Here is a 22949-nt window from a genome sequence, read left to right as displayed (position 1 = left end):
AATTAGAAACTCTGGTGTCTTCTAAGAAGTGGTGATTCTGTAATTTTGCATTAAAGATGAGATAATATAAAACATTAAACAGAGTGTTACATATAGTAAATACTCAAAATGGTATGTAGCAGTTATTGCTATAGTCTTGAAGATATTCCATAACATGGAAAATAGTGAAAATGTTTTTTTCTTCACAAGTGAGAAAACATATTAAAATGAGCAGTGTTTACTTTTAAAAATCGAATGCTATTTGGATATTGTGGCAGGCACTGGAGAGTCGATGACAGACAAGGCAGAGATCTTGCTGTCATGGAATGTGAAATCTAAAGGAAGACAAACATATAAACTATAATTATCAAAATGGGTGGTAAGTGCTGTGATTAACATTTTGTGAGGGCAGGGACCATATCTGTCTTCTGTATCCCTATTATTTACTATAGTAACTAAAACAGAGGAGACACTAAATATTTTGAATTAATGAATAAAAAAAGAAATGTATCCAGCCTAGAATAATCAAGGAAGAGTAACTGCAGGGGTTGACTTTCATGTTGTTAATTTGTATTTATTGGAAACCAAATAATCAGTATTTTAAGCCCAGAACATTGAAAATAATAATCATAGGACTTTACCTCTAGAAATTCTCCATCTAATATCAGTAGAATGGAGGCTGAGGGATGTGAATGAAACAATAATTCAAATTCAGTGGCATGCAGGTATTCAATAGTAAAAGTATACACAAGCCATGAGGATTACTCACGGGAAGGTGTGCCTCCACTCTACTTCTAGTGCTAGTGACCTTGACATGTCTCTGCATTCCCTCTTTATGACCAGTTTCCATGTCTTCAAAGTGAGAGGCTTAGTCTGATGAACTCGGAGACTTCTCTGGCCTCATCAGGCTTTAGCCTATATACGTTCTAGTTATTCAGAAATAATACACAGGCACAAATTGGGGCTAGGGGATGAGAGGCAGTGGCCTAATCTACCACCACCATGCTGGCTGGACCTCATAAGTTGAGTACATTAAAAGTATTCATCTGTGCTAGAACAGCAAGTTTATCTGTACAAATAAAAGTTTTTTCTTACCATTCCCGTGATGGATATTGTTTGGGGGATGGGAGAAAGGGAGGCGAGGAAAATAGTGAGCAAATTCTCCAATGTAGGAGCTCAGTTTGGTGTACATTTTCATCTCCATGATAAGACACTGAACTATACTTCTTCTGGGTCCCCTTTAGCTCATCAAAAACCCACCCTTATAGATTTCTGTGGGGGAAGAAACAAAGATCTTTTCTAAGGTCTTCCATCCCATATTTCAAATATCCTTGTGGAGCCCTAAAAACAGTAAGTTAAAATGACACTGAGTGCTGTTACCTCCCTTTTTCTGCCAGAAGACTAGGAATGATAGCAAGAAGGAGCACACACATTGAGAATGATTAGATAAAAACCATCTTCTACCTTAAATTTCTCTGTGGGGAGAGAAGCAATATAGATCACCTCTTAGAAGGGGTTGCCCTACTTGCCTGAGCCAACTCACATGTGAACACCAGTGGTCTTTTTCAGTGGTCTTTTTCTGTGACCTAGGAGGGGGGAAATAAGAGGTTCAGTTCAATCCCTGGATTTTTAAATTCAGTACAAACCCACTAAAGCACAATCTTTTTTCTGGAGTCTGCCATAAAATTTTGGAGAAGAAAGTAAGTTGGAGATTTAGTTTGAAGTACAGCTAGTCACCTGGCAGAGAAAAACCTTAAAGGCACACTAAATGATGAGACCAGTCAGCTCTCAAATCCAATACAATCCTATGTTATTAATTTATTTATTAACTAATTCCTTCAGCCATTTGCTCAATTACTGTGTTTGACATTGTAATTGGGCCTGGAAAAGATAGATGAAGGACACATAATTCCTGCCTTCAAGAAGCTCATAGTTGATTGATACAAGTAGCTAACCTGCACTTGGCATTGTTCAAATCATCACAACAATCCTGGGATATAGGTATTATTCTTACTATAACCATTATACAGATGGGACATAATTGAATCCAGGGAGATTTAACTATTCTTCTTAGGTCATACAGCAAGGCATTGGCAGAGCTGGGATTTGAACCTGGGTAGTCTAGCTGCAGAGTGCTCTCAACCACATGACTAGAAACAGGAAATGTAGACATGTGTGAAATCCTATAATGTGGTGCATCATGGATTTAAGAGTGTGGGCTCTGGAATTATGCTGTGAAGTTTTGAATGCTGGTTTTACCACTTATTAACTTCCTGACCTTTGGCAAGACATTTCTCTGTTCATTTTTCTCTTGTGCTATTTGGAGATAATAAGAGGATCTATTTCATGAGCTACTGTGAGATTGAAATGAGAAAATGCACGTGACCTCCTTAGCAGAGCACCTGACATGTAAAAACTATGTAATAAATATTAGATATTACTGTCAATAATAGTGATAGGGTTAGTGGAAGAGAGCCACATGGCAAGAAGAGGCCATTTCTGCTTGACATATCAGAGAAAGCAGTTTGGAACTAGACCACAGACATGGCCCCCATCTCATTCTACTATACCACATTATGTTTCCTAAATAATTCTTTAAGGAGAGCCCATGCAAAAATCATAGTAGTCATTAAGAGGCATGGAAATATGACTTATACAGGGAAGTATAATAATTAAATAAGTATAATAATTAGTCATTAAGTGTAATGAAAATATGGCCAGAAAACAATAACAAAATAATATGTAATGCATTTTTTAAGCACACAGTGATGACTAAAGCCTTCATATTTACCTAAGTTACTAGATGGATTTGATCAGAGGAAATTTAGGTGAGCTTTGCTGAGTATGAATATTTCTTCTTTGTGAATGACTATCTTTTATCCTTAGAACATCAGACCAAAAGAAATTGTGACATCCTTAAAATCTTCTCTGGATGACTTTATTTAAGGATGACCCTGCAGGGTCAAAATGAATGAGGAAACAACCATTTTCCCAGACCGGAGGCAGCAGTGTTGTTAAACATTCACCCAAGGAGCCTCAAGTCTCTCATTTATGAAACCTAGTACATGATCTCCAGAGAAATCATTGTAGCCATAAAATGTAAAGCCTGGCAGTTGGGGGTGGGGAGAAAAGACTCTATAGTCATCTGATCAACCTATTCTTATCTCAGATGAAGAGATGGGTCTAGAGAGGCTAAGTGGCCTAGAACTCTAACCATTTTTTTTCTTATTTCTATTTCATAACCCTTTGAGCAGATATTAAAATATGAATTCTTCCCTCGATATTTTTCATTCCTCGTTCCCATTAAAAAGGTATCATAGAAACTTAGGAAACACATAACTTAGAAAACACAAATTTTAGAGTACTTGGAAGGAAAGGATCAACTTTATATGGACCTAATGTTCACTACAACTTTGTTGAAGTGAATGGTTGCTTTCTAGATATGGAAAGAACACCTTTCTATCCTTTTGTCTACACACTATAAATATGCATGTGACTCAATTTTTTTTAATAACTTCCATATCTACCATTTCATTTTATCCTCACAGCATCTGAGGAAATAATTAAGTAAAGCACTATCATTTTAATTGAACAAATGAGGAAACTGAAGTCAAATAAAGTTAAGCAAGGAATTTGCTCTTCAAGTAAATGGAAGCCAGTTCTAAACAAACCCTCAAAGCTGCTTTCTGACTTAGATCCCTGTTTCTTTTCCTTCCTTCTCCTTAATTTTGTATGGTAATGTATCAGAAATATTGTCACATCTAATTTACAAGCTTCCCTGAGGGTTACATGATATGCAAGGATATTTGAATTACAATTCTTCTAGATTATTGAATTAGAGGAAAAGAATTTGACATGCTTAGTGCATAAGCACTTGATGTCTAGAGATATTCTTTAGGAATATCTCTATTCAATTTAGGAGACTGATTTTTTTTGTTGTGTTTTTCTTTTATTTTTAAACTATTACAACATGATTCTGATTTTGCTGCCTTTTCTTTTCCTTACTTAAATGTTTTGTGCCAAAGCTTCTTAGATTTTGTTTAATTTAAGAAAATGATTTCAGAAGATTTGAAATCCTCCTTTCTCTATTTTGTTAGTGACAAAATGGTTTATATAACAAATATGTTGAATAATAGTTCCTCCAAAATAATATCATTTTCAGAACCTTCCTAAAATGTTCATTGTGAACAACAGAAGATGATAATGGAATATGTATAGATATTCATCTTTCTGACATTCTGGAATTTTTTCTTTGGGCTGGTAAAATTTTGTAAACCTCAGTTGAATGAATGGTTAGAATAATAATGCGTACTCCTGAGAGGATAAAATGTAACATGGCCATGTCCATAAGATGACATTTTAGTAGCCCGGGGAAAATTGTTTTTTTGCATCTTTCTCAAATTTGAATCATTTAATTCTTTTGGGTGACCTTGGAGGTCACCTAATGTATCTATAGAAAATTAAAAGAAATTAGTAAGCATATTTCCCTCCCAAAGAGAGATTCTGATGGATGTTGATTTGAGTGAGTGCCCTTAAATCTCAGTGTGTCCCTTTTCACCATACACAGATATTTGAATACTTAAAATATGTAAAACCATGCTATATTCAAAGAACTATCCTTTTCCAATTAATTTTAAGTTTGATGAGAGGGATATAAGCATATAAATTAGATAAACTAAAAAGTATAAGATATTATTATAAATGTAAACAAGCTATAAATAAATTTGAAATTACTTACAAGGGATCAGTAAATCATTACTGATAATAATTAAAATTACTGATAACAATTAAAACAACTAACATTACTGATAACAATTAAAATTGTTATCATTATTAGCAATTATCAGTGAAAGCTTATTTGCACTTGTGAATTATTTCCTACTGTGAAGAATAAATGCATTTATTTTACTAATACTTTTACCAATTCTGATTGGAGGGAACAGATAAGAAAATGGGAAAAGGAACTAAAATTTATTTTAAAACTCTTACACAACATGATTTAAATAGACTCCCTATTCTTCATTCTCCCCACAATATACTTCTCACTATTTTATAGATTAGGAAACAGAGGATCAGAGACTGAGTTGCCCAAGGCTAACAGTAAGAATATAAGATGTCTAAGTTTTGAGCTCAAATCCATTTGCTTCCAAAGCTAATAAACTTTCCTTTACGGTACATTTCTTCCTATTCTGCTATGGATTCATCCCAACCCATAGGTGAACAAAATATTCAGCAGTAATAGGTGTCATGTGGAGAATTTTGTATCAGTATCTCAATATACCGAGTTGTGAGAATGAGTGCTGAGCTATGAGACGTAATGCTAAAATGCATTTTTAGAGCTGTGACAGAGAGAGTCTTAAATACAGCTTAGGGAGTTTGCTTGTCACTATGTAACACTGGAGACAATGTTGATTGTGACACTGGGGAAGAGTGGAGTATTTGCTAGTGGCATCTAGTGGGTACAGGTCAGGCTGAATATACAGCAACATATAGGACAGCCCTCACAATAAATAATTATCTGTTCAGAAATGTCAATAGTGCTGAGGTTGAGAAACCTTAATGTAGACAATGGGAATCCATTAAGGTATTTTAAGATTTTACATATCCTTTTTTTATTATTATTTTAGAGAGAGAGAGAGAGAGAGAGAACAAGGAGGAGAGGAGGCAGAGGGAAAGAGAGAATCTTAAGCAGGCTCCATGTTCAGCGCAGAGCCTGACGCGGGGCTTGATGCCACAACTATGAGATCATGACCTGAGCTGGAATCAAGAGTAGGATGCTCAACTAACTGAGCCACCCAGGTGCACCTACATATGCTTTAAAAAGATTACTCTGCATCAAAGTTTAGGGAAAACTGGAGTGAGGGAGTGGCTAGAGATGAGCAAGACAATTAACGGATCTACAAAGGCATTAAGAGCAGTGACCACCAGATGAACGATAGACTGGGAGATACTGCACAGGAGAAATTAAAATTGTGATGATCAACTTATTCCTTTCTTTCTCCCTCTGAAGCCCTACTTCACATCCATGGATCAATTCCAGGGTTTTAGCCTGAGTGAGTAGAAAGATGAGAGTACCATGAATTTAAAGATGGACTCTAAGTGGAAATTCAACACAGCTGTATGCTGGTCATTATTTTTTATGGGAAAGGTTAACTAATGTCTGTTTTTGAATGTATTTGGTTGGTGATGTCAATAAAAAATCAGAATGTCTGAGATGTCTTGTAGATATTTGGGAATACAGGTTGATTTTAAAAACGATGTTACTTAGAGCTCTAGATTTGGCAGCCCTCTAGGTACAAATGACACTAGGGTCAGGGGTGAGAAAGGAAATCCTGGCTAGAGTCAAGAAAAAAAGGGGAAGAAAGCTGAAAGCCAAACTACACTCAGAACCTCTATAATTATTTTCCAGAAAGATGAAGTTTAGGATATTAAGAGATCATGAACAGTTTTAGCCTCATTAAGGGCTGAAGCTGGATGGCCACAGACTGAAACATATATAACAGGTTGCATAGGAGGAAGTTTGGAGTTGAAGGGAAGGAGAAAGATGGAGAAATGTGAATACCAAAGGAAATGATAGTGTAAGAATACACTTAGTTCTCTTCTACCCACTGACAGATAGCTAAGTATATATATATTCAGAATGGATTCTAAAGGTTTATAATTGAGAAAATATAACATCAATTAAAAAAATAAACTCCTTCAATTTGGTTTGTATGTCTATCACTTTCAACCTCTAAATGAAATCAGATTTTGATACATACCAAAACCATGAATTGTGCCTACCTAGTCTACTATTTCCTAGCCTAGGCTAGGAATTGGGACAAGTTCAAAAGTTGTATTGGAATGGATTTTCCTGGGCCTCCCTGAAGAATGGTTTGTGGCGGCACCTGGGTGGCTCAGTCGGTAAGTGTCCGACTTTGGCTCAGGTCATAATCTCACAGTTCATGGGTTTGAACCCCACTTCGGGCTCTGTACTGACAGCTCAGAGCCCGGAGCCTGCTTTGGATTCTGTGTTCCTCTCTCTCTGCTCCTTCCCGACCTGTGCTCTGTCTCTCTCTCTCTTTAAAAAATAAACATTAAAAAAAAAATTTTTTTTTTAAAGAATGGTTTGTGTATCTAGGTAGGACCTGAAGAACTGAATGTCAAAACATTTCCAGGTGATTCTGATGAATTTATTCCTCAAAATAAATTTTGAGAAACCCTGGGAATAGAACCCAGGGGATAGCTCACTCTCCTATTTCAAAGATCAGGCTTAAGCTAAATAACTTACTGAAGGTGACAGAGCTGCTGAAAGGAATTGTTGGTGTTGCGAGGAACTCCCCCAAGTTGGACACCAAAGCTTCTTCATTAGACAGCCTGAATGTCTTCCATAGTGGTAAACTGGGGATCTGATCTGTTCTAACCCATTAGTATGTGTCATCGGGGACTCACACATTGCCTTCATGGTCATTAAAGCCAATCTGTAAATAGATGCTCAGATATGTCTGAAATGTGTGATGTACCATGATAAGGTTCTGACAATATCTATGACATTTCTGGCACCTCAGTCTCATCCTCAGACCCGTCTTGGTGTGTTTTTGTAATATCTCTTTCCTTTCCTGGATAAAAGCTTTTCTCTTTGGGAACCAAATGTCACCTGGAGACAGGATAGGTCTAAAGAACAGGCTTTTGCTGCTGCTGGAAAAATTTAAAGATAACTTCTTTTCAAGGTCAAATTGTTTCACCTTACTGTCTGTTTTACCCTCTAGGAGAATATGTTGTAATGACCACTCATTTCCACCTGAAGAGAAAGATTGGCTATTTTGTTATTCAAACATACCTGCCATGCATAATGACGGTTATTCTCTCCCAAGTCTCTTTCTGGCTCAACAGAGAGTCTGTACCAGCAAGGACTGTCTTTGGTGAGTGCCGATTAACATTTGCATACCGATTAACATGGAGGGCAAGTTATATCATATTGGTGACGTTGCTGATGGAATGAAAAAGTAATTATACATTAAAATCTGAAGTTAGCACAATAGAAAGGTTCAAAGAGTTACCATTCTCATTATGGTATGATTTTTAAAAACTTTTTTTTTTTCAACTTTTTTTTTTTTTTTAATTTATTTTTGGGACAGAGAGAGACAGAGCATGAACGGGGGAGGGGCAGAGAGAGAGGGAGACACAGAATCAGAAACAGGCTCCAGGCTCCGAGCCATCAGCCCAGAGCCCGACGCGGGGCTCGAACTCACGGACCGCGAGATCGTGACCTGGCTGAAGTCGGACGCTTAACCGACTGCGCCACCCAGGCGCCCCAAAAACTTTTTATCTACATAGCAAAAGTTGTTTCTAGTGCATGTAGTTAGATGGAACTAACGAACATTTGATGTGATGTTTTGGGAGAGTTGAGGAATGAAGCAAACATAAAATACATGGTGATAGATGAAAAACAAATATTAATATTGAAATCATATATTTAGAATGTATAATCATGTATCAGTGTATTTTTGGAGAATCTGAGAAAATATCAGCAGAATTACTTCCTTACATATATGAAGGCAGGGATTCTTTAGGTAGGGAGAGCTCATGAATGACCATCATCAGTATATGAATACCTCATTTTACCTCATGTGTGTGCTTCTGAAGACTTCCAAATACACTTTTGTTTTTTCCTATCAAGATGTTTTAAATGTTCTATATGTTATGAGTTAAGGAAATCTAATTGCAATATTGTTTAAATTGTAACAAACTTTTTACTTATTGGAAAAATCACCCCCTAACTTATAATTTTAGAAGCTTGTATTTCATATAAAGAGGGATTTCCTGCCTGTATTGTAGTACACTATATTAATTTTACTTTTAAGACTGATGAAAACAAAATATTCCATTACAAAAAATGAATTCATTGATTGATTCATACATTGATTCAGCGAACATTTCTTTGAAACCTACTGTGAGCTCCTACTATGTTGTAGGCATAGAATGCTACAGTGAACCAAACATAAACCGCTCCCCTTATGAAGATTATATTCTGGAGCTTAAAATTTGAGTCACATTGAAAATCATAGATAATATTTATTGAATGTTCTTATATCAGGTTATATTATATAAACCTATATTCTCTTATTTAATGCTAAAAAATTCTATGTACTGTTATTATCCCTGTGTTATAGAAGAGAAAGCTAAAGAATAAGAAATTGGGTAACCTGCCCAAGAATAGCACCTTCTGAAGCTATTAGGTGAAGGTGTCTGTAGTAAGACCCAGACTCTCTCTTCGCTGTAGAGTTGGTGCCCTTAATGACCATTCCAAACCAAAATCAATATGCTATATAGATGCAATGATGAGACATGAAATCAGGTGGTTGTGGGATTCATTTGGAAATAACAATCACATATTTATTGGTGAAATGTGAAATTATCAAGGTTTATTCTAAAACATCAACTAGGCACATGCTATATTTAAGCCTCTTTACCAGAGAATAAAAAACCTTAAGAAGCTTATAATCTAAATTGAGGATTATTCATGTGCCGAGATCCCTATGGCATCAATCTTCAATAACAGGCAAGGCATGAAAAATCTGTTATCTCATGAAAAAAACAAGACTTTGCTACGAGTGCCCAGGAAAGAGTCTTTTCTTTTGAACTTAGCAAAGTGCTTCCAGGTTGGAAATGACCAAATCTTTGCTCTGAGTGTAGTCTAGGAACATAGCTGTATTAAGGTCTGGGATGGGGGCGCCTGGGTGGTTCAGTTGGTTGAGCATCTGACTCTTCGTTTCAGCTCAAGTCGTAATCTTGAAGTTTGTGGGCTCGAGCCCGGAGCCCCCACGTCGGGCTCTGTGTTGACAGTGCAGAGCCTGCTTAGGGTTCTCTCTCTCCCCCTTTTGCCACCTGCCCCCACATCTCTAAAAATAAATAAATAAACATTAAAAAAGATCCCAGATGATTCAAGCTACAGAGCACAAGAGTAGCTCATTTCAAATTCTTTCTTTAATTACCATTTGTTAATATTAACTAGTGTTGAAGCCACTTACTAGAACTGAGGATTGAACTCTTGTCAAGGTGCTTACTTCTATATGTATATTTAATTTGAGCCCTTTATTCACTGGAAATTGAAAAAAAGAGGGAGTAGAGAAAATATTTTAATATTTGTGTTTATTTTTGTAGAATGAACCCAGAAGTGCAGTGAAAAGTTATTTTTATTTATTTATTTATTTTTTTAATGCTCACTCTCCCTCCTTCTCACCCTAATAAATTCTATCCTCCTTTTTGGACATTCTCTAAAGCATTTTGGAATCTTTTATAAGTCAAAACCCTTGCTCTTCACATTTCCAACAATGTGATATCTCAGCCAACTCATGCCCTTCTGGTGAACATAACTACGTATTTGTAAACTCAGCTGTGGCAAGTATTTCTGTGTATCAAGTCATATATTTGTAACATTTTAAGTTCAATACAATCACTAGTACAATTTCTCAAGACCTTTAGCCTTTTAACATTTACTTAGTACACATGTTTCCATTGTTTTTAGTCTCAATTCAGCACATTCCTCTGTGCTGTGTCAGATGCCTGACAGGGTCACGGATATTTAAAGAAAAAATATACAAAGGAAAAAGAAAAAAAAAAAGTTGTTCTTTCTAACAGGTTAGTATAAGGTTGAAGAATGCAGCAAAGCCAAAGCCTGTTTCATGTCTTAAGACATCATTTTGATGGTCCATGCTGTCATTTAGAGGCAGTGTGGTCCTGTAATTTTGTTGCCACATAGATCCAAGTTTTAGATCCAATCTTCATTTTTCAAAGATTCAGTTGCCTGTAAAATGAGAGTACAATTAATGTAAAATAGTGCTTTTTAAAATATTGAGAAAAATAAAATATATGCATTGTCAGATTGAGTTCTTGGAACTTTTAATAGGTGCTCAACACAGTTTTTTTTCCTTTCTCTGCCCCTGTAGCAAGTGTTGGAAGACCACACACACACACACACACACACACACACACACCTCTGTTTATGCTAGTCTTCACTCTTAATTTACCGATACATTTAGTTTAAGAACACCCATTCCCAAATTATTTCTGACAGTTGTCTACATGAACCAAAATTAAAAAAAAAAAATGAAATTCACTGCAGCAGAGATTTACTAACAAGGACCAAAGTTGTCAATAATAATAGTCATTGGGGCACCTGGGTGGCTCAGTCGGTTAAGGATCTGGCTTCAGCTCAAGTCATGATCTAGCGGTTCATGAGTTCAAGTCCCATGTCAGGCTCTGTGCTGACAGCTCAGAGCCTGGAGCATGCTTTGGATTCTGTGTCTCCCTCTCTTGGCCCTCCCTCTACTCATGCTTTCTGTCTCTCAAAAATAAATAAGCATTAAAATTAAAAAAAAAAAAAAAGTTCAGGATTGTGAGGCAGTTTTCCCAAGGTCATTCAGCAATTACAGAGTTGGGATTTGAACTGGGTTGTTCAGTTCCTCAAATACTGACATTTAATTCCTTTGCTTTTAGCTCAAGTTAATATTGATATGTAAATTTAAGAACTGTTTACCGGCCAATATTTCTTAAACCATTTGTTGGTTATATAATACAGATAATTCCCCAGAACTTTCTGTAACACCTCCAAAATTTAGAGTAAGTCTACTCACTATATCTGTGACCATGTATCAAAAAAATATGATTTAATAAAAGTCTCAATGTTTCTTTTTAATCTTATCACTCCCTAACATAGTTACAAAGATCATCTACCTTAAAATTCATGGAAAACTAGGAAATATTGGATGGCTTTAAGCAGCTTAGAAAAATTAGTCACCTACCAGCTGTGTGACACTGCTGATTCTCTAAATATTAATCCAAAAGGGTAATCATAGATATGAGTTTTAGACATGAGATGACAGTATCTTCCATGGAAATAATTTACCATCTTTAAAATTCTTTTACCCATTATTACATTTAATCCTCAAGTAATCTTGTGGAAAATTGTACAGAAGTTTCTCTGATAATTTTACAATTATAGATAGTTGAGAGAATGAAATCTAAATCACCCCTTTTACAGATGTGGAGACTGAGGTCCCTACAAGTAAATTTGCCTACTTGAGGCCATAGAGCTAGTAAGTGGTAAGGTTGGGACTAGTCACTGGAAGAGGTTAGAAGTCTTTCCATCCCATGCAGCCTGAGCCACCCCTATGGGACTACTGTGAGTTTTTTAATACATTTTCAAATGGCTTAAGAGGTACGTTACAATGCTTCTGTTATAGGGTTTTTCATATAGTAGGTTGATTGTATCAATTTATTAAATGAACATTGATGGATATCATTCACATACCAACTCATAATTGTCTAAATAAGCTAAAAACAACTGGCTTGAAAACTGCTTTGAATATAGGTAGCATTAATCACTAGGAATGGATTCACAGAATCAGGCAAATGAGGCAGCATTAACAAAAAAAGGGGAAAGATTGTGGACATTTGAATCAGACAAACTTGTGTTCGTATTTTTGTCTTGCCACTTCTGAGCTGTATAACCTCAAGCAAATGACATACAACTTATTTCAGGAATTTCTTCAAAAGAGGAGCTGTTTTATTTTATTATATTAATGTTTATTTATTTATTTTTGAGAGAGTGAGTGGGGAAGGGACAGAGAGAAAGGGAGACAGAGAATCCCAAGTAGATTCTACACTGTAAGCACAGAGCCCAATGCAGAGCTTGAAATCACAAACTGTTTGATCATGACCTGAACCAAAATCAAGAGTAGGAGGCTCAACCAACTGAGCTACCCAGGTGCCCCAAAGAGGAGCTATTTTAGAATTAGGGGGAAAATAGTATAAAAGCAGAAAAGTTAACAATGTAGCAAAATATTATCCTAAAATAATTCAATTATCTATCAATTATTGATTAACAAGAAGCTACTAGCTTCTTGGTTTATACATTTAGGATATGCAGATAGAATATTAAACAGAGATGAGGATACAACAATTTCTTGTGGATCAGAGACAATGAAGATCTATGCTTTCTGTTTGAAAGCGTTGGGGACAGTGAGACAGTATTGTTTCCTTCCCTGCCAGGACACCTTGTTCAAGGTGCCCGTTTAAGGGAATTCATGATTTTATTAACAGCTTCTCAGTAGCAGAGCAGTTTATCTCTCCAAGAGATCCCCCTCAATACTGCCATACCATGAACTATACACTACACTGGGGTTGTATTAAAACTCATTTATCCCAAACCAACATGGGATGATTAAAAAACAACAACAACAACCCACTGTATCTATGGCACTGTTGGTTACCTTTTGCACAAGTAGGTTGGCCTCCAGTGATCAAATTTTGCAGTATGAACCTACAAATTCACTTAATTTCTCTCTTTACAGGGGTAACAACTGTGCTCACCATGACAACTTTGAGTATCAGTGCCAGAAATTCTCTTCCGAAGGTGGCTTATGCAACTGCTATGGATTGGTTCATTGCAGTGTGCTATGCCTTTGTGTTCTCAGCTCTGATCGAGTTTGCCACAGTAAATTATTTCACCAAGAGAGGTTATGCATGGGATGGCAAAAGTGTGGTTCCAGAAAAGGTAAATGCTTTAAGATCCTGTGTAATGCATCACTGGTATGTCTTCTTAGCCCTGTGAGATGGCATGTTCAGACTTTGGGAAATGGCTGAAGAATGCAGAGACAGGGTGATGAGGATTCTTTGTTTCTTATATCATCAATGACTATGTGCTATGGTAATTTTGGTAGTGCTAAAGAGAGGGGTTGTTTGAGTGGGCAGATGGGCAGAGCAGAGTAGAGTAAGGAGATCATAGAGAGATGAAGGAGAACATTTCTACTCAAGTATGCTTTCCTGTGCCTTCCATCGATTTGAGAACAGCTTTAATCAACCTGACATTAGGAGCAAATAAAGCTATGCCATTATAATTTTTAGAATTTGAAAATCATAGCCTTTTGGTCGTTTTCTGAGCCTAATCACCTTGGTCATAAATATTATGACTATAATGCCTCAGTGGAATTGAGTTTGTGAGATGCATTATCTCCAATTTTCAGTAAAGCAAGGGGCAATAAATATATTTCTTTCCCCAAATTAGAGTTTTGCTTTAAGGATCATAGACAGAAATCACAGAAAAATTCTTCTTTGTAGAAAATTATCAAGTACAGCTCATTACTGTTTTTCTAAATTAGAACCTATTCTAGAGTGTATTTTAAAGCACATGAAAGGAGGATATTTCTACTTCTGTGGCTTGAAAGTAAAGTATGTCAAAATGCAGGTGAACCTTCAGATGGTAGAAAGAAGGTCAAAGTCAGAGACACAGAGATTGTAAGACATCTAGAAGTAATTTAGAAGAATTCACTCTATAGTAGTTTTCCCAAAATTCTGTTCCTCAGAGTACTAATCTCATGAGATAGTCCCTAAAAATAAAGTTGTGTGGTTGAATATACTTATATAATGGTGTATACTATATCACAGAGTCAGAATAAATTCAAGAATCTGAAAGGGTCTATAGTAAAGAAATTAATGGTGTTTTCCTCATAGCTCTACAGGTGTACTAGAAAAAGGAATGCTTTGTGGTGGAAACATCTACCGTATTTAAATGAATTTATAGTGTTACTGATTATAAGATGAGTCATTAATATATGCATATGAAAGAAAATATACTGCCAAGTAAAAGCCCTTTTAGATCTACCCCAGATGAATCAGCTGAACACCCCCATGCTCTCCTACACAGGTAAAAGCGAAGGAAGGCTCTGTGTAGAATGCATTGTGGCAGCCAACAGTACCTGAACCACACCCTCAAAATTTGCCTTCCCTTGAAACATGCTTGGCAAGTATTAAAAAAAAAATCTCTGAATTTTCAAACCAAGAACCTTGGCTCGGGTTCAGTAGAGAGAGGAGATAAGACAAAGGGATTGTGTTTACTAGTTGGAGAGAGGAATGAAAAGAGTAAAGACAGAGTAATTGTCAAATACTTGATCCACTGATGGCTTCCATTTGTCCTAGAAAAGAAGAGCAGCCCAAAGGAGAGAGAGCCAAACATAGAGATGGGTAATCATAAGACACTACCAGTCATAAGACATAGCCCAGAGTCATAGATGTGAACAATTTTTAAATGCACATCTTAGAATCACTGGAATAGTCTACTAAAGTTCTTCAGAATTAATGATATGCAAACGTGGGTGATATGCAACTGAAGTGATGTGCAAACATTGGAAAAAATTGCTTTTCTGTCTTAATACTTTGCTGCATGAGAGCAGTGTCTTTCTGATTCTGGCTCATCAGTATTGGTTGTTAGTGATTTGTTACATGAATTTGGTCTGGAAAACATAGAATTTAGGTTGCAGCATCGGTTGAGCTCACAGGTAAGTTTATATTTATCTCTGTCTGATGCTGTATTAGGTTTCCAAGTCCTGTGTCTTAATGAAAATATTCTAATCTCTATCAGTCTATAGTCTATGTTATTCAGTATACAAATGTAGATATAGGTATAGTCATTTCTTACCTATATATATATATACACACATATATATTTATCAGCGAGTCATCTATATCTATCATCCTAAGAAGAAAGACAATATTTTCTGTAAATTATCTATGCCTCTGTAAAAATCTTCCCCAGGGATTTGACAGTTTGATTTGCTTATTATAGGGAGTGTGATCACAATGTGACCCAGGTCTCATTTTGACATTCAGAGAGGATGAATAAAATATTTTTTATATGACCAGATGAGTGTATTCTATGATCAGGAGAGTTAAATTTCAGTCTCTAACATGATATAACTTGAAAATAAAAAGAAAATTTCCATTAAGTCATCACATTATCAAGTCAACATTCAGTAGCCGGCTTAAGATCCATTCTCATATACTAAATTGCTGAAAGAAACACCAGCTTCTTAGAGAATATGGGGAGCTTAACGTTCTTAAAAATTAAAAAAAAAATGTTAAGTGCTCTTTCCTGATAAGCCAACCAGATATTTCTCAATATGTTATTCAACTTGATGTTGCAAATAAAAGCACTTAACTTGATAAATTTTAGTATTCTAGTGCTGGAGTACTATAATAATTTGGCACTGGGAGAAATGAAATCTACTAATAATATAAACTCTCCTCCAAGAATTATTCTTGTTGCTGATTACCCATTTCAGCTTATCTAATAGGGTGTCTGTCATTCAACAAATTTTGGTTAGATTGGAACCCATTGCCTCTCTTCAACATCAGAGTACATATACATTTTATCTAAAGGACATGCATGCTTGTATTCTGTAATATTAGAATTCTTATTTTTTAAGAAATGGACTATTACAAGTTCAGTTTGGCTGTTTAACTGTGTTGAAACAAACCATATCTTTTTTTTATTCTAGTACGGTGACAAAAAATGTTACATTACTTCAGGCCTACGACATAGTGATTCAGCAACTCTACACCTTAATGCTATGCTCACCACATGTGTAGCTACCATGTCACCATACAATGCCATTATCATACCATTCACTATATTCCCTATGCTGTGCGTTTATTCTCATGACTCATTCCATAACTAGAAGCCTGTATCTCCCACTCCCCTTTCCCCATTTTGCCTTCCCCCCTCTGTATTTGCCTACCCTGCTCTGTATTTGTGGGTCTGTTTCTGCTTTGTGTTTATTTATTCATTTGTTTTGGTTTTTTGGATTCCACATATAAGTGAAATCATGTGGTATTTGTCTTTCTCTGTGTAACTTACTAAACCATATCTATTTTTGACCTGTAGTCATTTTGACAGTGAAAGAGAGAATTACTTTTACTTGCCTCAGTTTTGTACAAATAATTATGGAACTTTCTGTCATTCTTCATAAAGCTTAACCAAATCTGTCTTCACTATAAAATAGGAGTACAGTTAGAGTGAGTGGCCTTACTTTTTATGATGTAATACTAGAAAAAAACAATTTCTGGGCTTTCTGTTGTTGTCTTAATGTAATGTTTACAGATTTGAAGGAGGGGAAAAGGTAGCAGAGACATCACAGGGCTGGATAATAAAGAAATTAACCTGTTAAAATTAACTAGTATTTCTTGCGAAGAGCATCAGGTCTTTTGGTAGTAAAATTTTATTCTGATTCAATAATAAAAATGTGGATTATTCAGAGAACATTGAGTCTGGTTGGCTAAGTTTAGCTGTTCATCAGTATTCTCTATACCTTTTTGGAACATCAGTAACCAGACTCCACTTCTGGTTTTCTGATTCAAAATATGAGATTGTGCCCAAGATATTTGCCTTTTAAAAATGTTTAACTAGTGATTTAGTGTGCACAAAAGAATGAGAACTACTCTTCTTAACTACTGCTATCCAACAGAAACATGTGAGCCACAAATGTGAATGATGTATATAATTTAAAATTTTCTATTAGCTTTTTTCAAAAGTACAAATCAGGGAAATTAATTTTTTTTTGTTTTCTTTTTCAAGTTTTGATTTAATTTCCAGTTAGTTAACATAGTGTAATATTAGTTTTAGGTGCATAATTTAGTGATTTAGTAATATGCTTTTACCAATATATCCAAAATAGCATCTTTATAATGTGTAAACAATAAAAATCATTATTAAAGAGATATATTGCATTCTTTTCCTTTTTTATACTAGGCCTTCAAAATCCTGTGCGCATTTTTATACTTATACACATCTCAGAGTAGCGATGTTTCTTTTTTTTTTTTTTAACGTTTATTTATTTTTGAGACAGAGAGAGACAGAGCATGAACGGGGGAGGGGCAGAGAGAGAGGGAGACACAGAATCTGAAACAGGCTCCAGGCTCTGAGCTGTCAGCACAGAGACCGACGCGGGGCTCGAACTCACGGAGTGCAAGATCATGACCTGAGCCGAAGTCAGCTGCTCAACCGACTGAGCCACCCAGGCGCCCCCAGAGTAGCGATGTTTCAAGTGTTCAATAGTCACAAGTGGCTAATGACAGTATATCAGACCACATAGCTGTGAACAATGATCCACTTCATTTTTTGGAAATGTCTATATGATAGAAACCCCAAGAAATGCTGCAGTTGTGCAGGTAACATTGACAAGCTGCTGACATTGAACAAGAAATTGGCTTCAAGATACCCTGAATAACTGTTTTATCATTTGCCCACTTGCAACCTGGGGAGAAGGAGCAAATAGTTGTCTCAGCAACTCATCACTGCAAAACAAACCACTTCAAAACTTAGTGACCTACAGCAACCTCCAGGCATGTGGGGCTGGGAGCAACCTGGTGGTACTTCTATTAGGATATGGGCTCACCAACATGGTTGCAGTAAACTGGAGACTCCATCAGGAGCAGAGGATCCACAATGGCCTCTCACTCGTCTGGAGCCTGACACTGGGACTGGGCTTCTCACTGTACATGGTCTCTGGTCACTCAGTTTTCTAGTCCAAGCTAATTCATGAGGCAGTAATGTTTTCAGAGGGTAAATGCTGAGGCTGCAAAGCTTCTTGAGGATAGGCTCCTAACATGGCATCACATCACTCTACCTCTTGATAGAGAAGCCTGGAAAATACTGTGTCTGCATTTTTCCCCCAGCTTTATTGAGATATGTGACACATGATATTGTGTAAGTTTGAGGTATACCATGTAGTTGATATGATTGATGATACATTCATATATTATGAAGTCATTACTACCCTACCCTACCCTACTACTGTCTCCATCCCATCACAAAGTTACCATTTCTTTTTTCTTTTTTTTTTTTTTGTGGTGAGAACATTTAAGACTTAGCCTTAGCAACATTCAAGTATATGATATGTATTTAGTATATCATAGTATATGATATGTATAAGTATATGTATGTCTCTAGGTATAGTCACCATCCTGTGCAGTAGATGCCCAAACTTGTCAATCTTATAACTGGGCATTTGTGTCTGCATTTTTAATTTGTCTCAATAAAGCAGGTATACATTCCATTTCTTACATGTTAATCAAAGTATAGATTTTGCTCAGCAACTTATAAACTTCCTTCCCACAGTTTACTGAACAAAATGCTTTTACTCTTTCCTTCGACAGCCAAAGAAAGTGAAGGATCCTCTCATTAAGAAAAACAACACTTATGCTCCAACAGCAACCAGCTATACCCCGAATTTGGCCAGGGGTGACCCTGGCTTAGCCACGATTGCTAAAAGTGCAACCATAGAACCCAAAGAAGTCAAGCCGGAAACAAAACCACCAGAACCCAAGAAAACCTTTAACAGTGTCAGCAAAATTGACCGACTGTCAAGAATAGCCTTCCCGCTGCTATTCGGAATCTTTAACTTGGTCTACTGGGCTACATATTTAAACAGAGAGCCTCAGCTGAAAGCCCCCACCCCACATCAATAAGTCCTTCTATTCACATTCCGTTGTTCAGTCTTCTGCACTGGGAATTGCTTTCTGTTCTCAACGCGGTGATTCCCATCTGCTTTCTTGCCTCTGTCTTAAAGAATTTGAAGGTTTCCTTATTTCCATAATTCATACGAGAACAACAGACCCCTGTCCAGCAGTCCAGAGCAAAGCAGAACATACAGCTGAGAGACAGGATTCTGAGAGAGGAAGCGAGAGAGAAAAATCACGACAGAAGGAGACAGAATGAAACAGAGAGGAAAGGTGGGGAAGGAGGTCCAAGCTATGAGGGAAAGTAGAAGGAAAATAAAACTTAAGTCTGTAACTCCAGGTCATTTGTAGATATTTATTTCCAAATATTCTAAAAAAAAGATACTGTATATGTCAAAAATATTTTTATGTGGAGGTGTTTCAAAGAATACATTATAAATGTTTAATGACAACAATTTTAAAAATCTATGTCTTTATTGCACAAACTACAGTGTGCTTACATTTTGTTTTGTTTTTTGAACGGATGTATAGCTTTAACACTTTGTTTCCAAAGCTAAAGATCCCAATTTTTTTCCTCCTTTTAAAAATGGCTAGTGCATTATATTGCTGTTAAATGCTATTTTAGAATCCATGGAGATTGCATAAGCAAACGTACAGTTCCTTAAGCATTTAATCCAAAAAAGAGAAATGCTTTAAATAGGCTACTTCATCATCATCTGAGCTTTTACCACTTGCTTCGATGAGAAATCATTTTAACAGAGACATACACTCAATAAAAACTAAAAAAAAAAATATTAATAAAAATGAAATAAAACAATTAAAAATATTCCCTTTGCCACCTTGTCTATATCCAGATAGCACATGGGTCCAATAATCACTTGATACTCATTATGAAGATGTTTTTAGAGAGGCAAACCTATTTTGCAAGCTCTAGAATTGTTGAATGTATTATTTTATATAACAGTACATTAAAAGCTTTAGATTGAAATTTATGATTAGTAAACAAATATAGACTATATAAACAAATTATATATGTAAATATACAGCATGAGATTGTACATTTTTTACTTTTTTAAAGTTGTGTTCTTAAAATATTGTGTAGGACTCACCGCTCTTAGCTGTTAGAATGTTGTTAAGTGCTATATGGAAATACCTTTAGAGCCTGCATTAAAAACAGAACAGCCTGTGGGAATCAGATGGAATTTAAAATATAAAGTCTACTTATGTAGAGAAAGCTTGTAATTTCGAACTATTATCTGGGATACAGTAGTAAATCAGCTGCTATCTGCTCAAGTCATGCCACATTTCCCTATTTTAGGCTCTTATAAAATAGAAAGAAAATGGAAAAGCATTAGTTGGAGCTAGAAGATCAACTGTATATTATCACTATATTTGCTGATACCAATTATTTCAATAAGTGTTGTACCATATGTAGCATTAAATATAAAAATACATGAAAGAATGTACAGGAAATAGCTTTTATTGAGTAACATTATTACATTTCATTTATACTGTAGCAATATATTTGTAGGTATACTATGTAAGGGCTTTAACTATAGGAGGTCCATTAATACTCCCTATAAAAATTCTGGTCTGTTTCATTACTTCCCAGAAGTTTTAGAGATGAATATTTATGCAGAAGGTATTTTTGAAGTCTCCTTTTGTCTAACAGAATTTCAGAGATGTTTAAAATTAGCATCCAGAATCCACAGGTCATAGTCTAACCACACTTAAAATGCTACGACATATAAACCTATCAGCATAATTGCCAAATAAGTCCATTGGGATCCATATCCAACTTTTGAGCAATGTTTCTTTCAAAAAGCTGCTATCCAATGATGTAGGAAAAAACACAGTTTGTGTTTTCCTAAGCAAACTCTGGTTTTCTTTTTAAATGTGCTTTATTGTTTGATTTGGTCCTGCCGAAATTCAATGAGCTAGGCCAATAAAGACTGAACCAAGGACGTTTCATCCTCTGGTATCATGTGTAGATATCATGTATAGAAAATAAAAAATATATATATATATATGGCTCTAACATCCGTGTTGCTGTTTATATCTGTTATTTTTCGGCGTTAATGTGTTTATTAAGAGCATTTTATCTTCCAGACTCCTCACGCCTAACATTTGGTCTGTATTTTACTCATTAGATGTGAATATTTCTTATTAGTCTGCTTTCTGCTATGCAATGATTGCATTTCTATCATTTCTTAGTTTGTTAGTGTGTGTGGATAGTATTCTATTGTATAAATTGACTGCACAATTTATCAAAGATAAATTATTCTATGTAGCTTTTCTACAGTGCTTTGCTAAACCATGTAATACTAGTTAAGTCTTCCTTGAAAATAAAGATACACTCTTATAGAGGACAGTTCCTGTTTATTCCCAGGAACATTTTTTAAAAGATGACGCTGAATGTTTATTGCACCTCAGTGCAGTGAAGTGGCAATAAAACCTAACATGAATCGAGGTTGTTTATGGCAGATGCATGTATTGCTTTACAGAGTTTAGCAAAAGCTCTTAATTTTATGTCATACTGTATTCTATTATAACAATAAAGCTAACATTATTCAATAACAAAATGGAATGCTTGACTCTCTTTTCATATTATCAATAGGACCTACCAATGACTCGTTTTAAACATTTTCAACATAGGACACCTAAAAGTGCCAAGTGCTAGCAAGAATCTCGGGTACAGAGAAGAATTTTGAACATGTATAAATAGTATGACTCTAAACTGTGGTTTTAATTGAATCACTTTTACAAAGAGGAGTTATGAAACACCCGGTATCTGATGCTGCCAGTAGCACGTCAACTTAAAATTTATAAAACATAAATAGAACAGAATCAAAACGCTGAACTGATAATGCAGTATCGACTGTCAATACAGCACATTTGTTTTCTGATCTACTTCGTAGAGACTGGTTTCATTTTTGGAGGGAGGAATCTGAGCACTGTATTTTAAGTCTCCCCTGGAGCTATAACATTCCTCAATGTTTCTATAACCACAAAGTCAGATTAAAGTACAAAATACTTATAACTACTTGAAAGACAATAGAAAAATTATTTCAGTGTAAGGCATAAAACTGTGCTTGGCTTCCACAGATAAGACTATGTGAGGCACAATCTTTCTGTGTCAGATGGTGGCCAGGCAAAAACAAAATAAATTGTATTTTTACAAATAATCTTCCTAAAAAATGATTCAGGGTTTAGCAAAATTAATCATTTAAAAATCCTCCAAATTACTTATTCAATCCAAATATACTAGGAAAATTATTACATTCATTGATTTATTGGCTCTCACAAAAATGAATGTAGTGAATGATGATAATTTTGGCTATCAAAATATATGCATGTCAGGGCTCACCATAATAATTATCTAAGGTATCAAAATAAGAATGAATTTGGCATGGTAGTTGGCCATCTGTTTGAATTTCATTATATCTGTTTGTTAATACCTTCTGTTGGAGTTTTCTAAAATCTATCCAACTCTGATGACCAACAAGAATAATCATCTGACTCATTACATTATAACCACATTTCAGTCAAATAAACTCCAAATGTTAATTTAATTAAACTAAATTCTCTAACATTTGCTGCATTTCTAACCTGTGTTAAGTATTGTGCTACATGATAGGATGGAGACATCAATATTTCATGGCCTTTTTCCTTTAGGAAATCGAAATTATGATGGG

At 35.6% G+C, this 22949-nt stretch overlaps 1 protein-coding gene across 1 annotated transcript in view; it reads left to right on the top strand.

Moving 5' to 3' along the window:
- The window catches only part of GABRA1 (gamma-aminobutyric acid type A receptor subunit alpha1), a 58305-nt gene extending 38958 nt beyond the window's left edge, over nucleotides 1–19347 (top strand). The window contains exons 8-10 of the mRNA XM_015535483.2: nucleotides 7728–7880; nucleotides 13314–13516; nucleotides 18952–19347. Of these exons, the coding sequence (XP_015390969.1) occupies nucleotides 7728–7880; nucleotides 13314–13516; nucleotides 18952–19263 (668 nt within the window). The 3' untranslated portion in view covers nucleotides 19264–19347. The remainder of the gene's footprint in view (nucleotides 1–7727; nucleotides 7881–13313; nucleotides 13517–18951) is intronic.
- Nucleotides 19348–22949: the final 3602 nt, after the last annotated feature.

Source organism: Panthera tigris, chromosome A1 (genome assembly GCF_018350195.1).
Source record: "Panthera tigris isolate Pti1 chromosome A1, P.tigris_Pti1_mat1.1, whole genome shotgun sequence".
NCBI classification, from domain to species: Eukaryota; Metazoa; Chordata; class Mammalia; order Carnivora; family Felidae; genus Panthera; species Panthera tigris.
This window is presented reverse-complemented; position numbering and strand designations above follow the sequence as displayed.